The sequence below is a fragment of the Asterias amurensis genome, chromosome 20 (genome assembly GCF_032118995.1).
Source record: "Asterias amurensis chromosome 20, ASM3211899v1".
In the NCBI taxonomy this organism is placed as follows: Eukaryota; Metazoa; Echinodermata; class Asteroidea; order Forcipulatida; family Asteriidae; genus Asterias; species Asterias amurensis.
The window spans coordinates 2964268-2979811 of record NC_092667.1 but is presented as its reverse complement, the minus strand read 5'-3'; the positions used below and the strand labels follow the sequence as shown (position 1 = coordinate 2979811).

At 41.8% G+C, this 15544-nt stretch overlaps 1 protein-coding gene across 9 annotated transcripts in view; it reads right to left on the bottom strand.

The window, feature by feature from the left end:
• LOC139952738 (uncharacterized) overlaps nt 1-15544 on the bottom strand; it is a 275619-nt gene that overhangs the window by 91575 nt on the left and 168500 nt on the right. For all 9 annotated transcript variants that reach the window (XM_071951938.1, XM_071951944.1, XM_071951939.1 and 6 more), the window contains 21 exons: nt 14724-15149; nt 13949-14269; nt 13436-13550; nt 12578-12795; nt 11815-11983; nt 11149-11297; nt 10333-10499; nt 9713-9872; nt 8977-9196; nt 8038-8270; nt 7274-7507; nt 6798-6944; nt 5983-6408; nt 5323-5643; nt 4694-4808; nt 3976-4193; nt 3079-3396; nt 2532-2698; nt 1865-2024; nt 1101-1311; nt 305-537 (listed from right to left, as the gene is read on the bottom strand). In XM_071951938.1, the coding sequence (XP_071808039.1) occupies nt 305-537; nt 1101-1311; nt 1865-2024; nt 2532-2698; nt 3079-3396; nt 3976-4193; nt 4694-4808; nt 5323-5643; nt 5983-6408; nt 6798-6944; nt 7274-7507; nt 8038-8270; nt 8977-9196; nt 9713-9872; nt 10333-10499; nt 11149-11297; nt 11815-11983; nt 12578-12795; nt 13436-13550; nt 13949-14269; nt 14724-15149 (4728 nt within the window). The remainder of the gene's footprint in view (nt 1-304; nt 538-1100; nt 1312-1864; nt 2025-2531; nt 2699-3078; nt 3397-3975; nt 4194-4693; nt 4809-5322; nt 5644-5982; nt 6409-6797; nt 6945-7273; nt 7508-8037; nt 8271-8976; nt 9197-9712; nt 9873-10332; nt 10500-11148; nt 11298-11814; nt 11984-12577; nt 12796-13435; nt 13551-13948; nt 14270-14723; nt 15150-15544) is intronic.

The window sequence follows — 15544 nt, the reverse complement described above, 5'->3', positions numbered from 1 at the left end:
AAATGGCAAACTGACCTGCAGAATTGAGGGATAGATTATTAAAATAATTACTCTCAAAATAGGAACATTAAGGCTCTTTTGGAATGCAACTGAGGTTTTGGTCAGAGAACGGCATAGCAAAAGCAGAAAATATTTTTCAGAAAAGAGAAACACACAGTATAAAATATTTCTTAATAGACTGACAGGCAACTATATTCGAGGCTCCAGTCTGAGGTGAGTTTCGGACTGGGGTCCACAGAGGTGAACGGCAGGGAAAGAAACCAAAAAGTCAACCTTATTCAAACGCCATCCAGATTTCCCTTACCTTGGCCGCCTTGAGTTCATTATGCAGTTGATCTGTATCGGTACTCCTAGGTGCCGACTGAACCACCTTCGCGTCAGTCACTGTCACCCATTCAATCAGACCTCCCATGTTTCCACTCTTCTCTAGGTAAGACTTGGCTAGATCCATCTCCTCATCCCGGTCTCCGAGCTTCACCTTCAGGCCGTCGTAACGTTTGTTGATGTCCATCAGCTCTCGCTGGATCTTCGTCTCTTCTACAGGAGAGTAAAGACAACAAAGTTTAATCAGCAAGTTGAGGGACCGATTTCACAAAGATCTAAGAATGATCTGAACTGCAAATCAATCATAGTTGCTAAGTAACGTGTGATGTCACAATACAAATCCCTATGGTAATACTGACCAATTTGTCTTGCGTCGGATTTTATCGCTTTGTAAAATCAAGCCCTGGTCACTGAGCCAAATATTAAATTCCTTAAACCATCTCAGCTCCCAAGGGAGTATCCAGCATGTGCTGCCAAATATGTAGCAAACTAAAGCTAAATCAATCACAAGAACCATCTCTGCCACCATAGGTACCCATTTATAATCCTGGGTGAAGAGAAGCAATTCAAGTGTCACGACCGGGACTCGAACCCACACTCCGATGACTTAACCACCAGAACTTGAATTCGATGCTCTAAACCACTCGGCCATGACACCCTGTTCTGTATAGTTACATCCTGATTGAGTAGTATGTTATGTCTTGAGTGTATGAAACAACAAGTTTGTTTCATTTCGGATGTTTTGGATGTAGAGATAAAACCATATTGAAACTTACCATCGGTGGTGAAGTCACTAGCATCAGGTGTCTCATACGACCGGCGTGACATTTGTCCGGATGAGGGTGACGATCCGATCTGGAGTGACCGGTAGCGTGGCCGGACGGACATCGGTACATCTTCATCTCGCTGCAATCGGTCAAGATTGTGGCCGTACTTGTTGACCTCTATGATCTTTGGCTTGTAGGCAATCACATCGGCCTTCAACGGCTGAGGGTAGAATTTTAAAAATAAAGGTAAGTTAAAAGTTTCCAACAGTTTCAACATAGTTTACGGAGATTTTGGAAGAGCCATATCACACAAGGCAATACAGGCAACCCCCAAAAAGAAAAGACATTCACATTTCAATGTTCACCTATTATACTTGGAAATCGTCAGACATTGTTTGAATAATGACTCATGTGCTACCACAGTGGTCCTGTAGCATGCACTGTAGTTGGTTGCCTCCAAGTTGCCCATAAAAATTGCCTTGTTTGACAAGGCCCTAAGACCCCTTCTCGTTCCTACTTGCCATGAAGAAAGTTGTCTTCAAGATAAAAACCTGCTTGGTTCATTTGATGCAAAGCCATCAATATCTACTATTTAACCCTTCCTCTAACAATCTATCAGGTCCATAATCATTTTGCTACATCTTTTGAGTAGTGGTTGTTCTAAGAAGAACTGGTGGACGAAACTCATCAGCTTGTTTCCATCAGCTTGCTCTGATGATTGTCTACAGGAGAAGACGACTGGTTTATAAAAGCTACACATGTTAAAGACTAACCTTGACTTGTTCTATCTGTGTATTCAGCGTGATGATATCATGAGATACTTCCTGTAGTTGGGTGACTTTGTGCTCCATGGTGTCCAGCCAGTTGGTGGTGTCCTTACTGGATTGTCCGTAGCGTTTGGATGCCTTGAGTTTGGCGTCCAATTGCTTGCTCCTGGAAGAGATAACAAGAAGAATATAATAATGTTCTGACTTTACTTTCACCAGTTGTAATATTTAACAATTTATTTGCCATTTTCAAAGTCCAAATTCAAAGCACAAACTAAATTATTCAAAGAGATATCGAAAAATAAAGAAAACGTGAATGCTTTTTGTTCAAACAACTAACGTTAAGCCTTGTTCAATATTATTTACTAACCCCATTTGAATTATGTTATGGCAGGTTGCCAGGTAATCCGGGCCCGGTATTCATGTATGTCTGTTGGGGGTTACTGTCAAGTAAAGTTTGTTATTAAATAGTTACTGGTTTTGCCCAATTGGTAATTAACCAATGTGGAGTAACATGGTTGAATAAACATAGCCTTTAAAGCTGATACCAATAAGCCAACTCAATGTGTACTGTTGTGATTTTTGTGTACAAGGATTAAGTTTGTTTTTCTGATAGTCTTAGCCCTCAAAATAAATTAAATAGTTTGATTTTAAAACTCTGTCCGACACCAACCTCTTGACCAGAATCTCTTCCAGGGTCCGCCAGTTAGTGTCGACGTTGGTCAGTACAGCCGTGACGTAGGATGTGTCGCTGGCTTTAGGGTCTCTGATGAGCGCTTCTCCTTGCTGATGGATCCGCTTGTGTGACTGCCGGTGGTCTCCAAGCTGCTGCTTGATTCCCTGAAAGATCCAAAGTCAAAATATGCATCAATTTCGAGGACTGGGCAAGAATCTTTTAAATCACAGTCATTGAAAAAAAGTATTCTTAAATAAATTAAATTTTGTCTTTTAAACCTCTTGTGGTTGAAACATCACGCCATTTACTATTTATAAAAAATTTTTAAAAAATTAAAAAATTGTTAAGTAATTGTTTGCAGAGCACACTTTCAGAACAATTTTTTGAACATAAACTGACGAGAATTAACTGTCAATAAATAGTAAACTTGCGGGTACAACCATGTATCTTTTGAAGGAATGTTGGCTCAAGAAAGAGCCGGTTTGGTCGCGACATTTCAATTCTCTGCTCATCTTCAGAATTTTTATTATTATTGAGTACTCACCTTGAGTTTCTTGTCACACTCGTTCAGGTCGAGGCGAGCGAGCTCCCTCGACTCCAAAGAGTCAATGGTCGGCAGCACCCAATCCTCAAACTGGTCAACCTCATTCTCAAAGTTATTGAGCTGTTCGAACATCCCCTGGAGCATGCCGCCATGCTGGGTGGTTGTGTCGCTGACTTTGTTGTAGCGGGAGTTCAGGGTGTCCACCTTGGTCTGCAGGGCTTTGGCAACCTTGGGCTCACTGGTACGGATCAGATCAGAAGCTGATTGGTTGATCATCTCCACGCTCGGCTGATGACTGATGATGTCATCCTCCACATTCTGTTAGGTCAAAGGTCAAAGGTATTTAAATACAATAATCATATTGCTTTGAATGAGGGACTTATGGGACCCTTGCTGGCAGCAGACTCACCAGATAAAAACCGGATGCTCAGAACTACGTAAAAAAAAATCCAAAGTCTCCCATTGGTTGAGTTTTAAATCCACCAGATATCAATAATGACCACTTGCATTGGCCGCCATCTTTGATGACAAACAATGGAAACATGCACACAACTCTCAGCCAATGATAGCGCTTCACGCGTGCACGTTTCATCAGCTCTAGAATTGCAAGGGTCGTGGGTTCGAATCCCACCCGAGTAATATGCCTGTGATATTTTTTCACAGGACTCAGGGAAGTACTGAGTATACAGTGCTACACATCGGTGTATGGGTAAAAACCAAAATTAATATTCTTTATCCTCGATGCAAATTAAACATCTATTACACGTTTCATCAATAAAAGCGGCCAATCTTTTCAGACGTAGGTTTTCTGTTTTAATTTAAATGGATTATTAATGTAAAAATGGCTGCCTTAAGAAAGTTGATCTGCAGCCCCTGAATGAGGATTGAGAAACCCACCTTCTGCACTTGCATATTCTCAACCAATGGTTCCTTCTTGATGACCAAGACAGTTCCCTTCTCCATCTTGTGTACGTTCCTCTCAGCCTCATCCAGCCAGCGTAGGAGCAAGTCCAGACTATCCTGAATGTCTTGTGATTGTGTCAGGGCGTTCTGCAACAGCTGGCTGCGACTCTTGATCTGAGTGTCCAGTTCGTTGTAGCGGTGTTGGAGCTCATCTGCAAAAGTTGTAAAAAAAACCATGAAAAAATATTTGCTTGCATGATCTGTTAAAGGGTTTTGATACCTTTTGTAGATACATTTTTTTGGCCATGACACAAATCCCTATACTCACTGTGAATGAAGATGTATGTAATATAGTTAACCTGTAGAGGTTTCAGCTTCATTTGTCGTTACGTTTTTGAGAGAAAAAAAGTGAAAATCACAGAGCAATGTGAAATTGTTTCACTACAGCACCTAAGAAGTTATATTCAAGGGAAGCTTTCTACCATCAATATATCTAAATCATGTACGTTTAATGTCAATCTGTGGTTGTTTGTGTATTTTGCTGTACAAAAAACACCAAAACCCTTTATTACATACTTATAACGTAGGATTTGAAACTTTCCATGGCGTCAGTACCATTACATGTAGGTAAGGTTTTTGGTATATCTCTTTTGAGTGGTATTAACAACTCAATGTATCTCCCAAAACTATACGCAAGATGTTCATAACTTACCAATGTGTTTAGTGATGTCCGGCTGTAGCGCTGGTTTAACATCAGCCAAGTCTCGTCCCGCATCCTTGGTCTTCTCAATGTTTTTAAGATGGAGCACTACTTCATCATGGATGACCTACAAAGAAAAAAAGCATCAAAACCATCAATTATGTCATATTCTTCTCCAGGTTAGACAAATGAGATTGCTCTACCCTGATCTACCTGACTCACTGTTGATAGTCTGAAATATTGTGAGAAACGGCTCTCTCACATTCAAAGACTTCATGCCCATAGCATGTATAGCATTTTCTTAGGCATCTGAAGTAACATAGTTTTTTTATAAGAGGTTATTTCTCACTAAAACATTCAAAGACTTCAGGCCTATAGAATGTATAGTATTTTATTAGGCATCTGAAAGCACACAAGATTTTGCAACAAGTTCTTTGTTTGTTCATTATTATCTCGCAGCTTCGACGACCAATTGATTTCAAATTTTCACAGGTTTGTTATTTTGTGCATATTTTGAGAAACACTTGTGAGAACACTGGTCTTTGACAATAAGGTGTCCAGTGCCTATAAATAAAGTATACATAACAAAAACATTGTTTTTAAAACAAGCAGTCGCTTTGGTTTAAATGACTTGACCTTACCTTGAGTCTGTCGATCTGTTTCTGTACAGCCTTCGGCTCAGCCCCGATGGGTTCCCTGAGGTACGACTTGAGGGTTCCTTCCTTGTCCTGGAGCCAGTTACCAAAGTTATCCGTCCTGTCATTGAATTTCTGTTGCTTCTCAACGACGTCACGAAGCTGGTTGGTGTGCTCCGTCGTGCGTGCCTTCAGGCGCTCGTAGCGCGTTGTGATGTCTGACAACTTGCTGGGAATGACACTGGTCTCTGTGTTCTCCTGGAAGGAGCGCGTGAATTGGCGCGGGAGGGCCGCATCGCGGAACACCGCAAGATCTTGGCGGTACACCTGAGAAAATGGAGCAGACAATAACATTTTTACTACTTTTGAGTGATAACAAATTATTAAATATGAAATTTTTCAAAAACTGTTGTCTGGCAACAGAGCTTTATCTAACATTTCCCCTTGCTAGGGAATTTATTGCGGCTTGACCTAAGACCAGAGAATAACCCATCAATCTTCAAATGACAGTTCAAAACTCATCTCTTCAAACAGGCATTTTAATTCAAGGACTTTTGACTTTGCGAACCGCCTTTCAATGGCAAATTTGTCAGATACTTTGCACTGTATAATTGCTATTTATCAAACGTAAAAAAAGGTTACGATTTCTTGAACTATCATTCTTACCTTCGCCGAGTCAAGCACCTTCTGCCCACCCTTCACAACAAACTTCAGGTCAGCGGCGTGAGCGATCACGTCCTCCGTGAAGGCCCTCTGTTGACCCAACTCCTTCTTCAGGACCTCTGGGGCCTTGGACTTGCTGGCGAGAGACGTCTCCAGATTCTGCTCTGCCGTCTGAAGCCAGTTCTCAATGTCACCAACCTCCTCTTCGTGCTTCGGGAGATCCTCCACGGCGAAGCGGAGCTTGTTGTTGCGGTTGATGGAATCAGTGGCCAGATTGTCGTAGCGGCTGCGGAGCTCGGACTGTAGCTCTGTGAGCTTAGTCTGGTCCTCCGGGCGAAGGTTCTGGGTGTGTTGACGAAGGAGGGACTGGCATTCCTGGATTGACTGAAGGACTGGGTTCTGATGCACCTGGATGTCCTCATGAATTGCCTGAAAAGAAGAACAGAGTCAAACATTATAATAAAAAATAATAATAATAATCCATTGCGTCATGTCTGTCAATGATGACACTCCTGGCACAAAACAAAGAACTTGGGGTTCGAAAGCTATGGTTTCTGAAATAGATATGTTTTGAAATGTGTATTAAATTGAGAACATGTATCTGCTTGTCTGAGTTGAAGTGGGGGGCTGTTCTAAAGAGATGACTTGGCATGTGAAAAGCAGCGATCACCCCAAGAGTGCCAGGAACGTGATTTAATGGCTGGCTGATATATTGATTGATAGATTGATTTAATCTATTGACTGATCGATCAATTGATTGATTGATTGACTGATTCATGGATTGATCAATTTACTGAAGTAGTAATCTTGAGGCTCACCTTATGTTCCTGTTGTTGAGAGATCAGCGGCTGTGATTCCTGGCTCATTGGCTGCTGTGATCCCAGACGTATCTCGGCCTGAGTCACCCACTCTAGCTGATCGGTCAAGGACTTCACTGTGTCGTTCAGCTTGTCATCAATCTCAACCTAGGAAGGGAAAAACAAGAAACAACATAATCATTGAAGTGAAAGTATACGTTTGGTATCCACTCTTTAAAGTACCAGTCACAAATTGTACTTGTGACTAGGTAGTTAAGCTGGTAACCTTATTCTGGTAAGCATATTTTTATTGTGCTTAGCTACTTTGTGTGCTTAAGCAGGTCTGTGAAAGAGGGCCTTGGGTCATCTTCAGTCTGTATTATAAGTAGAAATCGAAACATTACAAATTCTTTGGCTTAGTGCTAGAAGGCCGTTCACAGCAATTTTACATCCGTAATGATAAAATAGAATTCAAAAATCTTCGCTGCTAAACTGACCTGTTGATCTTCCTGTGATTTGAGCGTATCCATCAGCACCTGGGCATCCTTCAACCAATCATTGCTCTTGACTGATACCTGCTCGTAGTTCCCTCGTAGATCATTGGTCATCACCTTCAGCTTGTTCTGCTGGTCTGGTGAGAGTCGATCACGGTGGTCTCGCAGGAACTGCTCGGCGTTGTGGACCACTTCGAGGATGATGGGGCGGTGGTCGGCCACCTCGGTTTGTACCGGCTGTAAGAGAGAGAGACGGAGTAATAAGATGTGATATGGCCAGTGTATATAATCCTCTAGCAACTTCACTAGCTCCCTATCTCTCATCGAATCATTTTCTAGCTGATGCTCATTGTCCACAAAACACTTTACAGCAAGGCTACCCACTATATCTCAGAACTATGTGAAGTTAACACTCCGCCAAGAAATCTTCGATTCCAGTTCCATGCTTCTCCTCAATGAACCCAAGTCTTGACCCACCTGCGGTGACAGGTCTAATTCTTCAGCTGCATGCGCCACACATCTGCGCCACTTAATCTTAGATCTTGTCTTTTCCACAAAAATAAAATCTCTTCTCAAAACTTATCTTATGTCACAGGTTTTTAAGGATTTATTTAGTTGTGTCTGTGTTCTTTTGTTTTTTTTTGGTTTACTGCGCCTTGAACACCCAGCAGGGTGGACATGTGAGCAAAACAAGTCGTTGTTATTTTTTATTATTGTTAGTCCAGCTTGGAGTGGGGGCGGGGTATTAGAAGACGTCTTCTCCCTACCTGGTATTTATCCAGTTCTCTGCCCAGAGGCAGGAGTTCCTTGCTGGTAGGTCTGGACTCCGTCAATCTGATGTCCACTGATGATACCCATTCTTGCATGCTCTGTACTGACTCCACCTTGTCGGCCCAGAGGCGGACGATACGTAGGTCCTCCAAGACGTCGGTAAGACGGCGCTCAAGTTCATCGTAGCGACGGTTGACCAATTCCAGCTCTTTCTCAACTTCTGTGTCCTCTGCAGACACAAACAAATATAAAATTAGAAGTCAGTTTATTCATACTACTAAAACGAATTATGTTTGATGATTGGACAACAAAGTGCTGAGTAGTCAGGTTGGTGTCGTGATGTCTTGCCTTACCTTCCACCTCTAGGACCCTGGTTTGAATCCCATCAGGGACACTATGTGGATTGGGTTGTCAGTCCCTACTTGACTGTGTGGGTTTTCCTTTAAATAATTCTCTGGAGGTTTTCCTCCCACACCTAAAACTTTCTTCATTGTCTTCTCACCTTGTCCAAATGCTGAACAGGCTTTGACAAGAATCATCATGGACATAGATGTTCATTGTAGAACCATTATAATGTATGCATACCAAGTGAATACAAATTTATTTATTTGTCACACGAAGTTGTGTGTGTTTAGATGGTTGATTTCGAGACCTCAAGTTCTAAATCTGAGGTCTCGAAATCAAATTCGTGGAAAATTACTTCTTGCTCGAAAGCTGCGTCACTTCAGAGGGAGCCGTTTCTCACAATGTTTTATACTACCAACCTCTCCCCATTACTCGTCACCAAGAAAGGTTTTATGCTATTTTTTATTTTGAGTAATTACCAATAGTGCCCACTGCCTTTAATACGACAAATATGATGCATACTAAACAAATTATATTGTGCAATAAAGTCTTTTCTCAATCATTGGCTTGAGATAAGTCATTCCTCCTACCTTCAAGGAAACCCCTGTCCGGTTGATCTGTTGGTTCTCTCGGTTTAGCTTTCTGTGGTTGCCAGTCGGTTTGTAGAGTAGCGCCAATCTGGGATGACCAGTAGTGACGTCTAGCATCCAGAGCAGCCATGACCTCCCTGATCAAGCTGTCTAGGGCTGAGCCGACCTTGTTGACTTCCACGATCTTAGGGCGGTAGTCGGTGATCTCACGCTGAAGGGGCTACATTTACAAGACAATCAAATTCAATCAATCAATCAATCAGAAATAATTTATCAAATATTATTAACCACACGGGAAACTGACTGGGTAAGTTTAAAATGATTTGGGGTTGAACATTTTTTTTTTTACAAGAGTGGAACTCGAACCAACGCCCTCCAGACTAAAGTGCCGGCGCTCTCCCAACTGAGCTATCTAGCCCTATTTTGGTAGTCTCCCTATTTTGTCGATACTTTGTTTTTTTGGGTGACAGTCAGAAGCCGTAGCCAGGGATCACACCCAAGTTATGATACAACCTGGAAAGCAGCAGCCAGGGATCACCTTAAGGAGATGCGATTTGTTATTTTCCCCTGTGGTTAATAATATTCGCTATGGAGTTTCGGCGATATCTCAAAACAATGACCAGATTTTTTCAGATGTTAATTTTATTGGATACAACTACATTTATATAGGACTAAAACAATCGAACGATTCCAAAAACCAAAGTATACAACGCCTTTAAGGTGAACTATTACTCACCCTGAGTTGTTGGATCTGTATATCCACTGCCTTTGCTTCTTGGACGGTCAGGTCCAATGTGCCTAGTTTAGTCTCCATGTTGTCCAGCCAGAAGTCGACTTCCTTAGATCTACTCTGGTAGCGTTTAGTGGCCAGCTGGCGATCCTCAAGCTGTTGGAGTCTGTAAGGTTTCAGAGTAGAAATAACCTTATTATTTTTGTCAACTAAATTTGTTAACTTAATAGAAGTTAAATTTGCATCAAGATAAAGAATACTATTTGATTTTAGCCATATACCGATGTGTTAGTACTGTATATTCAGTACTTTCCAAAGTTCAGACCACGGTCAATCCGTGCAGAAATTTTTGACACCAACCGAGAATTCTCAACCCAATCCAGAGCAGAGTTGGTTTTGTCACAGATAAAGCGCACTGTCCTGATCAACACTATGTTGAAAAGTTGTAGTGTTAAAAGGTCAGTCCGCATTACAGAGATGGTATCCGTGTACAAAACAGACAAAATTTTATAGTTTGAAAAGGCCTTAAGATAGGTAGCCCCTGCATGACATGCTGCATTTGGGCGAGAACCTCCTTCGGTTTAGCTTCCAACCAAGTCAACACCAAAAAGTCATCTTGTACTTACCGTTTGGCGAGTACATCATCCAGTGACTGCCAGTTCTGATCCAAGTTGGTCAAGACGGCCGTGACGAATGAAGTATCTCCAGCCTTTGGATGTTTCATCAACTTCTCACCAAGCTCATGGATGATGTGATACTCTGGACGATGGCTCTCTACGTCTTGGGAAAGCACCTACAATCATAATTAACAAATACATTAATATAAGGAATGATCAATCATTGATTAGTATCATTTGTTTTGTTTTTAAAATTGTATTTGATACAAAGGCTATGCTTTGCCAAAGCTGCTCATGCCCTGAGGAATAAGCTCCTCATCACTTGACAACTTCAAGAGGGAATTTAAGTCACAGTTGTTCACATAGACTTACATCAGGTTTAATTTAACAACAAGTACATGAATATCTAATATCCATTATTTTTACATTGTATGGTTTTTTTGTGTGTAGGCGCATCGATCTGTTTTCTGGAGAAGTTCGCATTATAAATCCATATTATTGATATTATTAAGAGCACAATCTTGTCACATATACAATCAATGACTGGTATCCTGCATATTTATACGCTTAAGCAGCTCTATGAAATTGGGCCCTGTTACATTTCAGAATCTCAACAGTCCCTTTACAAAACTACATATAAAATGGATATGTATTTGTTATAAATGGATATGTATTTGTTTGTACTTGTTTTATGCCTCTGAAGAAGGTCCGGATTGGATCGAAAGCTAAGGCCATCTACCCTATTCAAGAATATAAAGGAATATATGAATTGAAATGACTTTTGACCACTCCTTTGATACTTATCAGACAAGTTTGAATACTAACCTGCAAGGTTTCTTCCAGCTCTGGGATCTCTTTGCGATTGAAGTCAGCCGATTCCAGCTCCTCCAACAACGGTACGAGCCACTCTTCCAAGTTGTCCAGTAGTTTCTCTAGGTCCACAAGATCACCAGAGAGGAACTGCAGCACCTCACCTGAAAAAAAAAAAGTCATTAATACATCAGATTTGAAACTTTGCATGTTGAAGAATAACTAAAGCCGTGTTCCACTTGGATATTTTTTTGTTAAAGTGCTGCGACTTTTCTGTAGAATTACAAAATTAATTCCAGTGGGGACGCAAGGTAATCTGACCTCCGTGTTAACATCGATCCACTAAAAGCATAACGTATACTTAGTCCCGGCCGACTTTCTACCTTCCGCAAAGGTAGTAGTTAAAAAGCAGGACAGTTCTTTTCAGAACTGAGAAGTCTGAAAAATTCTGAAAAATCTACAAGTTCTCCAAAGCACATACCCAGCAAGCAGATACACACATGGTGTTCCCGCAAAGCAAATATTTATATTCTGTATGTTACTTTGTCTTTCTGTTTCTGTCATTCTCAGTGCTCTATGGGAGACCAAATTATTTGTTAACAGGTTCACTGGATATAAGTTAAAAAAAATAAGAAATAAAGAAATAAATTTAGAGTATAAACAAAAGATTTGCAATCGTACCATGGGTCTTGAGCGAGGAGGTCATGTCTCCAAACCGGTCTTGGAAGTTGTCTACTTTGTCTTGGTAGATGCGACGTTCCTCCGGCTTGAGTTGACGGATTACGTCAGCAGTGGAGCGCAAGACACGGTCGATGGTCGGACGATGGTTCTCAATGTCTTTCTCAAGAAGCTGCAAAAACAAAAGTGTCATGGTAAAAGTACGAACCAGACAATAAAAAAAATGTCCCACTTTATTAAAACATTGTGTTACACTAAGAATCTAAAACCTTTCATGATAACAGTGGCGTCTTATACGGCGCTCAAATCTGTCACTCAGTGACAGTCATGGCAGTGGTACATTATAACCCCTAGGCACTTGGCCTTAAACTTCCTGGGGAGTATACAGCCAGTGTATACAGCCGGTGCTGCCAAGTATGTAGAGCACTAAGCTAAATTAATCACAAGAACCATCTCTGCCCTCACAGGTACCCATTTACCCCTGGGCGAAAAGAAGCATTTACAGCCAAGTATCTTGCTCAAGAACACAAGTGTCATAAAAGGGAATCAAAACCCACACCGTGATGACTTAGCCACCAGAACTTCAATGCCCTTAACCACTCGGCCATGAACACCTCGAAGATATCGGATGAGCTGTAACTAAATCGTCCAAATTGCCAAAACCAAGATCATTTAAAGTAAGGTGCATCAACTTGTTTAGTAAAAATGGTTTCCAAATTATTATTTTCTAAATGGCTATAAGTAAACAACCCCCACGCCAACTCACTCTGTATTCCTGTAAGTTCTCCACCAGAGGTTCTTTCTTGACGACGATGACCGTTCCTTTCTCCATCCTCAGGAGTGCCTTCTCCTTGTCTTCAAGCCACTTCAGGAGTCCGTCGAGACTTTCTTGGATTGACTGGCAGTCAGCGAGAGCCTTCTGGAGTCTCATCATGCGGTCTGCAATGTCGCCCTCTAGCTCATCGTACTTCCTCTGTACCTCAGCTATGATGGAGAAATGCGAAGAAATAGACAAGTGAAAATATGATGGTTTACATAACACAAGATTTCAAACTTTGCCTGAGGAACTACAAATGAATCTCTTGAAAAATTTGTTTATTAATTATTATTCTTTTACTTTGTGAGACCAAAAACTTGATTAAATTGAAGCATTTTTTGTAAGTACATCGAACAGCATTTGAGTCAGATTTGTAGAAAACTGTATTTCTTGGTCCAGCGGTTCTTTTCAGAACCATCACTACTCAAAAGAGATTTCACAAGGTGTTACCGCAAACGTCTCTTGAGTTGTTGGTCCAACCGCTTAAAATTGTTTCAAAGCACTCCAAGTACCACAGAGTCAAGGCCCCATCACACAGGCCCCGATAACGAGTATGAAAACAAGAATGGTAAAAATGCACGCCCTTAGTTGGTTGAATTGCTCCACTCAGAATTGCTCCACTCAGATCCCATGCTTATTCAACCGACCAATCAAGGGCGTGTATTTTTTATCGTTCTCGTTTCCTTTCTCACTATTGGGGGATGTGTGACCGGGCCTTAAAAGATACAAGATGCTCATTCCAGTTTTATGTCCATTCCCTAACCAACACAGGGAAACAAAATTGTAGATATCGTGATTCAATCGTACCTTTAGTGGCATCCACTGCTGGTGTGGTTTCTGGCTGAGCTTCAGTCACTTCAGTTCCTGTGTCTTTGACTGCCTCGACATCTTTCCCATGAAGGACAACGTCATCATGCATGGTCTGTCAACAAACAAGAAGTCAAACTTTAAACATATCTCAAAGGATTGGCTTTAGAAGTTGGGGAGACCTATGTGCATATGATGTTAGGCCTCCCCAGAGCTGGCAATGTTTTGCATCTTGCAATAGATCTAATGCACATGATGTGATACAAGTTTTTACGTCACCGGGCAGTTTTCGCTGTGAATATTTCGCAGATGTTGAACACATTTGAACTCTTCCGAATCATTTGTTTCAAATTTGTGACGTCAAAATTCTTATTGCATTCACATTCGCAGGAAGTATGAACTAGATTTTAGTAGCTCTGCTTCCAAATCAGCATGCCTAAACAAAAATTACCGGGGAAAGAAAAGGAATGCTGTGAAACTCAAAATGAAGCAAAATTGATTAAAACTACATACCTTGAGGTCATTGATCTGTCTCTGAATGTTGACCTGATCAGCAGCGATCGGCTCCTCAAGAAGTTGATCCAGATCCTCCCGTGTCTCATCGCACCACTTAGTGGTACCCTTCACGTTGGTGTTGAACCGGCGGTGTTTGTCCAGCAGTGAGTTCAGGCGGTTAGTGTGGTCGTTGGTCGCCATCTTCAGGTCGTTGTAGTCGTCGTTGATGACGCTGACGGTGTCGCGGATCTCATTGGTCTCTGGGTTCTCTGGGAATGCGCGTTGCTGGTCGCGAGTCAGGACTGATGAGCGGAAGTCACTCAGATCTTCACGGTAGCTCTGTTTGTGAATATAAAAAAAGAAATTAAACTTCGCTATTTGTTGTCAATTCTTATCTTTATAGTTAATTCTTATCTTAAATTTAATAGAATTTAGCTAGGTTTAGAAAAACCGTTGACTATTAAGGAAGCAAGTGTTTGCTATAGCAGCGCTTAGAATGGCTATAAAAGAGAGCAGCCATCTTGCTTTCTTTGTATATAAAAGCATGAGGCCAAAGTGAGGCGTAATGGCCACAAAAGTATGGTCTCTTACTATGTAAACTTGGGACTTGACTAAAGTAAGTAAGGTTTGCGGTGACACCACGTAAAAATATCTTTTGTGAGAAGTGGTGGCTCAGAGGAGAGCTGGGTTTTCTGATCGAGGTTTCGATCAGTGTGCTCTAACCGTCTTCTGGGGACTTTATTGAAGCTAACACAAGAGCCGAAAAGGCTGAGCTACTTAACCGAAGACTAACCTTGGAGCTGTCCAAGAACTTCTCGCCGGTCTTATTGAGGTACTTCAGATCAGCGCCGTGATTGACCACATCGTCGGCAAACTCTCTCTGCACGTTGTACTGCTCCTCCAACTCCTCAGGCGAGGTCCCGACGTTGTTCTGGGCTTCTTGGATCGTCTCCTGAGCGGAGCTCAGCCAGGTCTCCATCTCTTCCTTGTCCTCTTTAAGATGCTTTAACTCCTCTGTCTGCGACGAGAGGCGATTCTGACGGCCGTAGGACTGGCCCAGGACACCGTCGTAGCGCGTCTTTAGGTCGTTGACAAAGTTGCGGAGTTTGAACATGTCCTGGTCCTTGAGGCGGTTGTTGTATTGGTCGAGGAGCTGTGTGGCGGTGTGGATGTTCTCCATGACTGGCTGCTGACGGGAGAGGATGTCTGTATGCAGAGACTGGTAAAGATGGAAACAAAAATATTAATGAGTAACGAAGTGAAACCAAATAGGCAAATCAAGGAGGATTTGGGAAGGGGGAGGTGGTTGAATTTGACAAAGGACCAAAGTTGACATCTTCAGATTACACTATTCCTCTAGAACACTCTCTGTAAGGAAGCTTTATCTTCAGAATGAGACAGGCCCTATCCTATCACTTTCAGCATATGATGGCCATTCCTTATAGTTGACTTTGGTATGCATCCACCATTTTTACTCTCAGTTGATTTCTCTTCATAGAATGTCACTTTCCCGCCCGTTTTGGGTTACATGCCCCATGGGGATTCGAACCCACTCTGCTGATCAGAAACACCAGAGTTTGAATTCGGTGCTCTTAACCGCTCGGCCACGACACT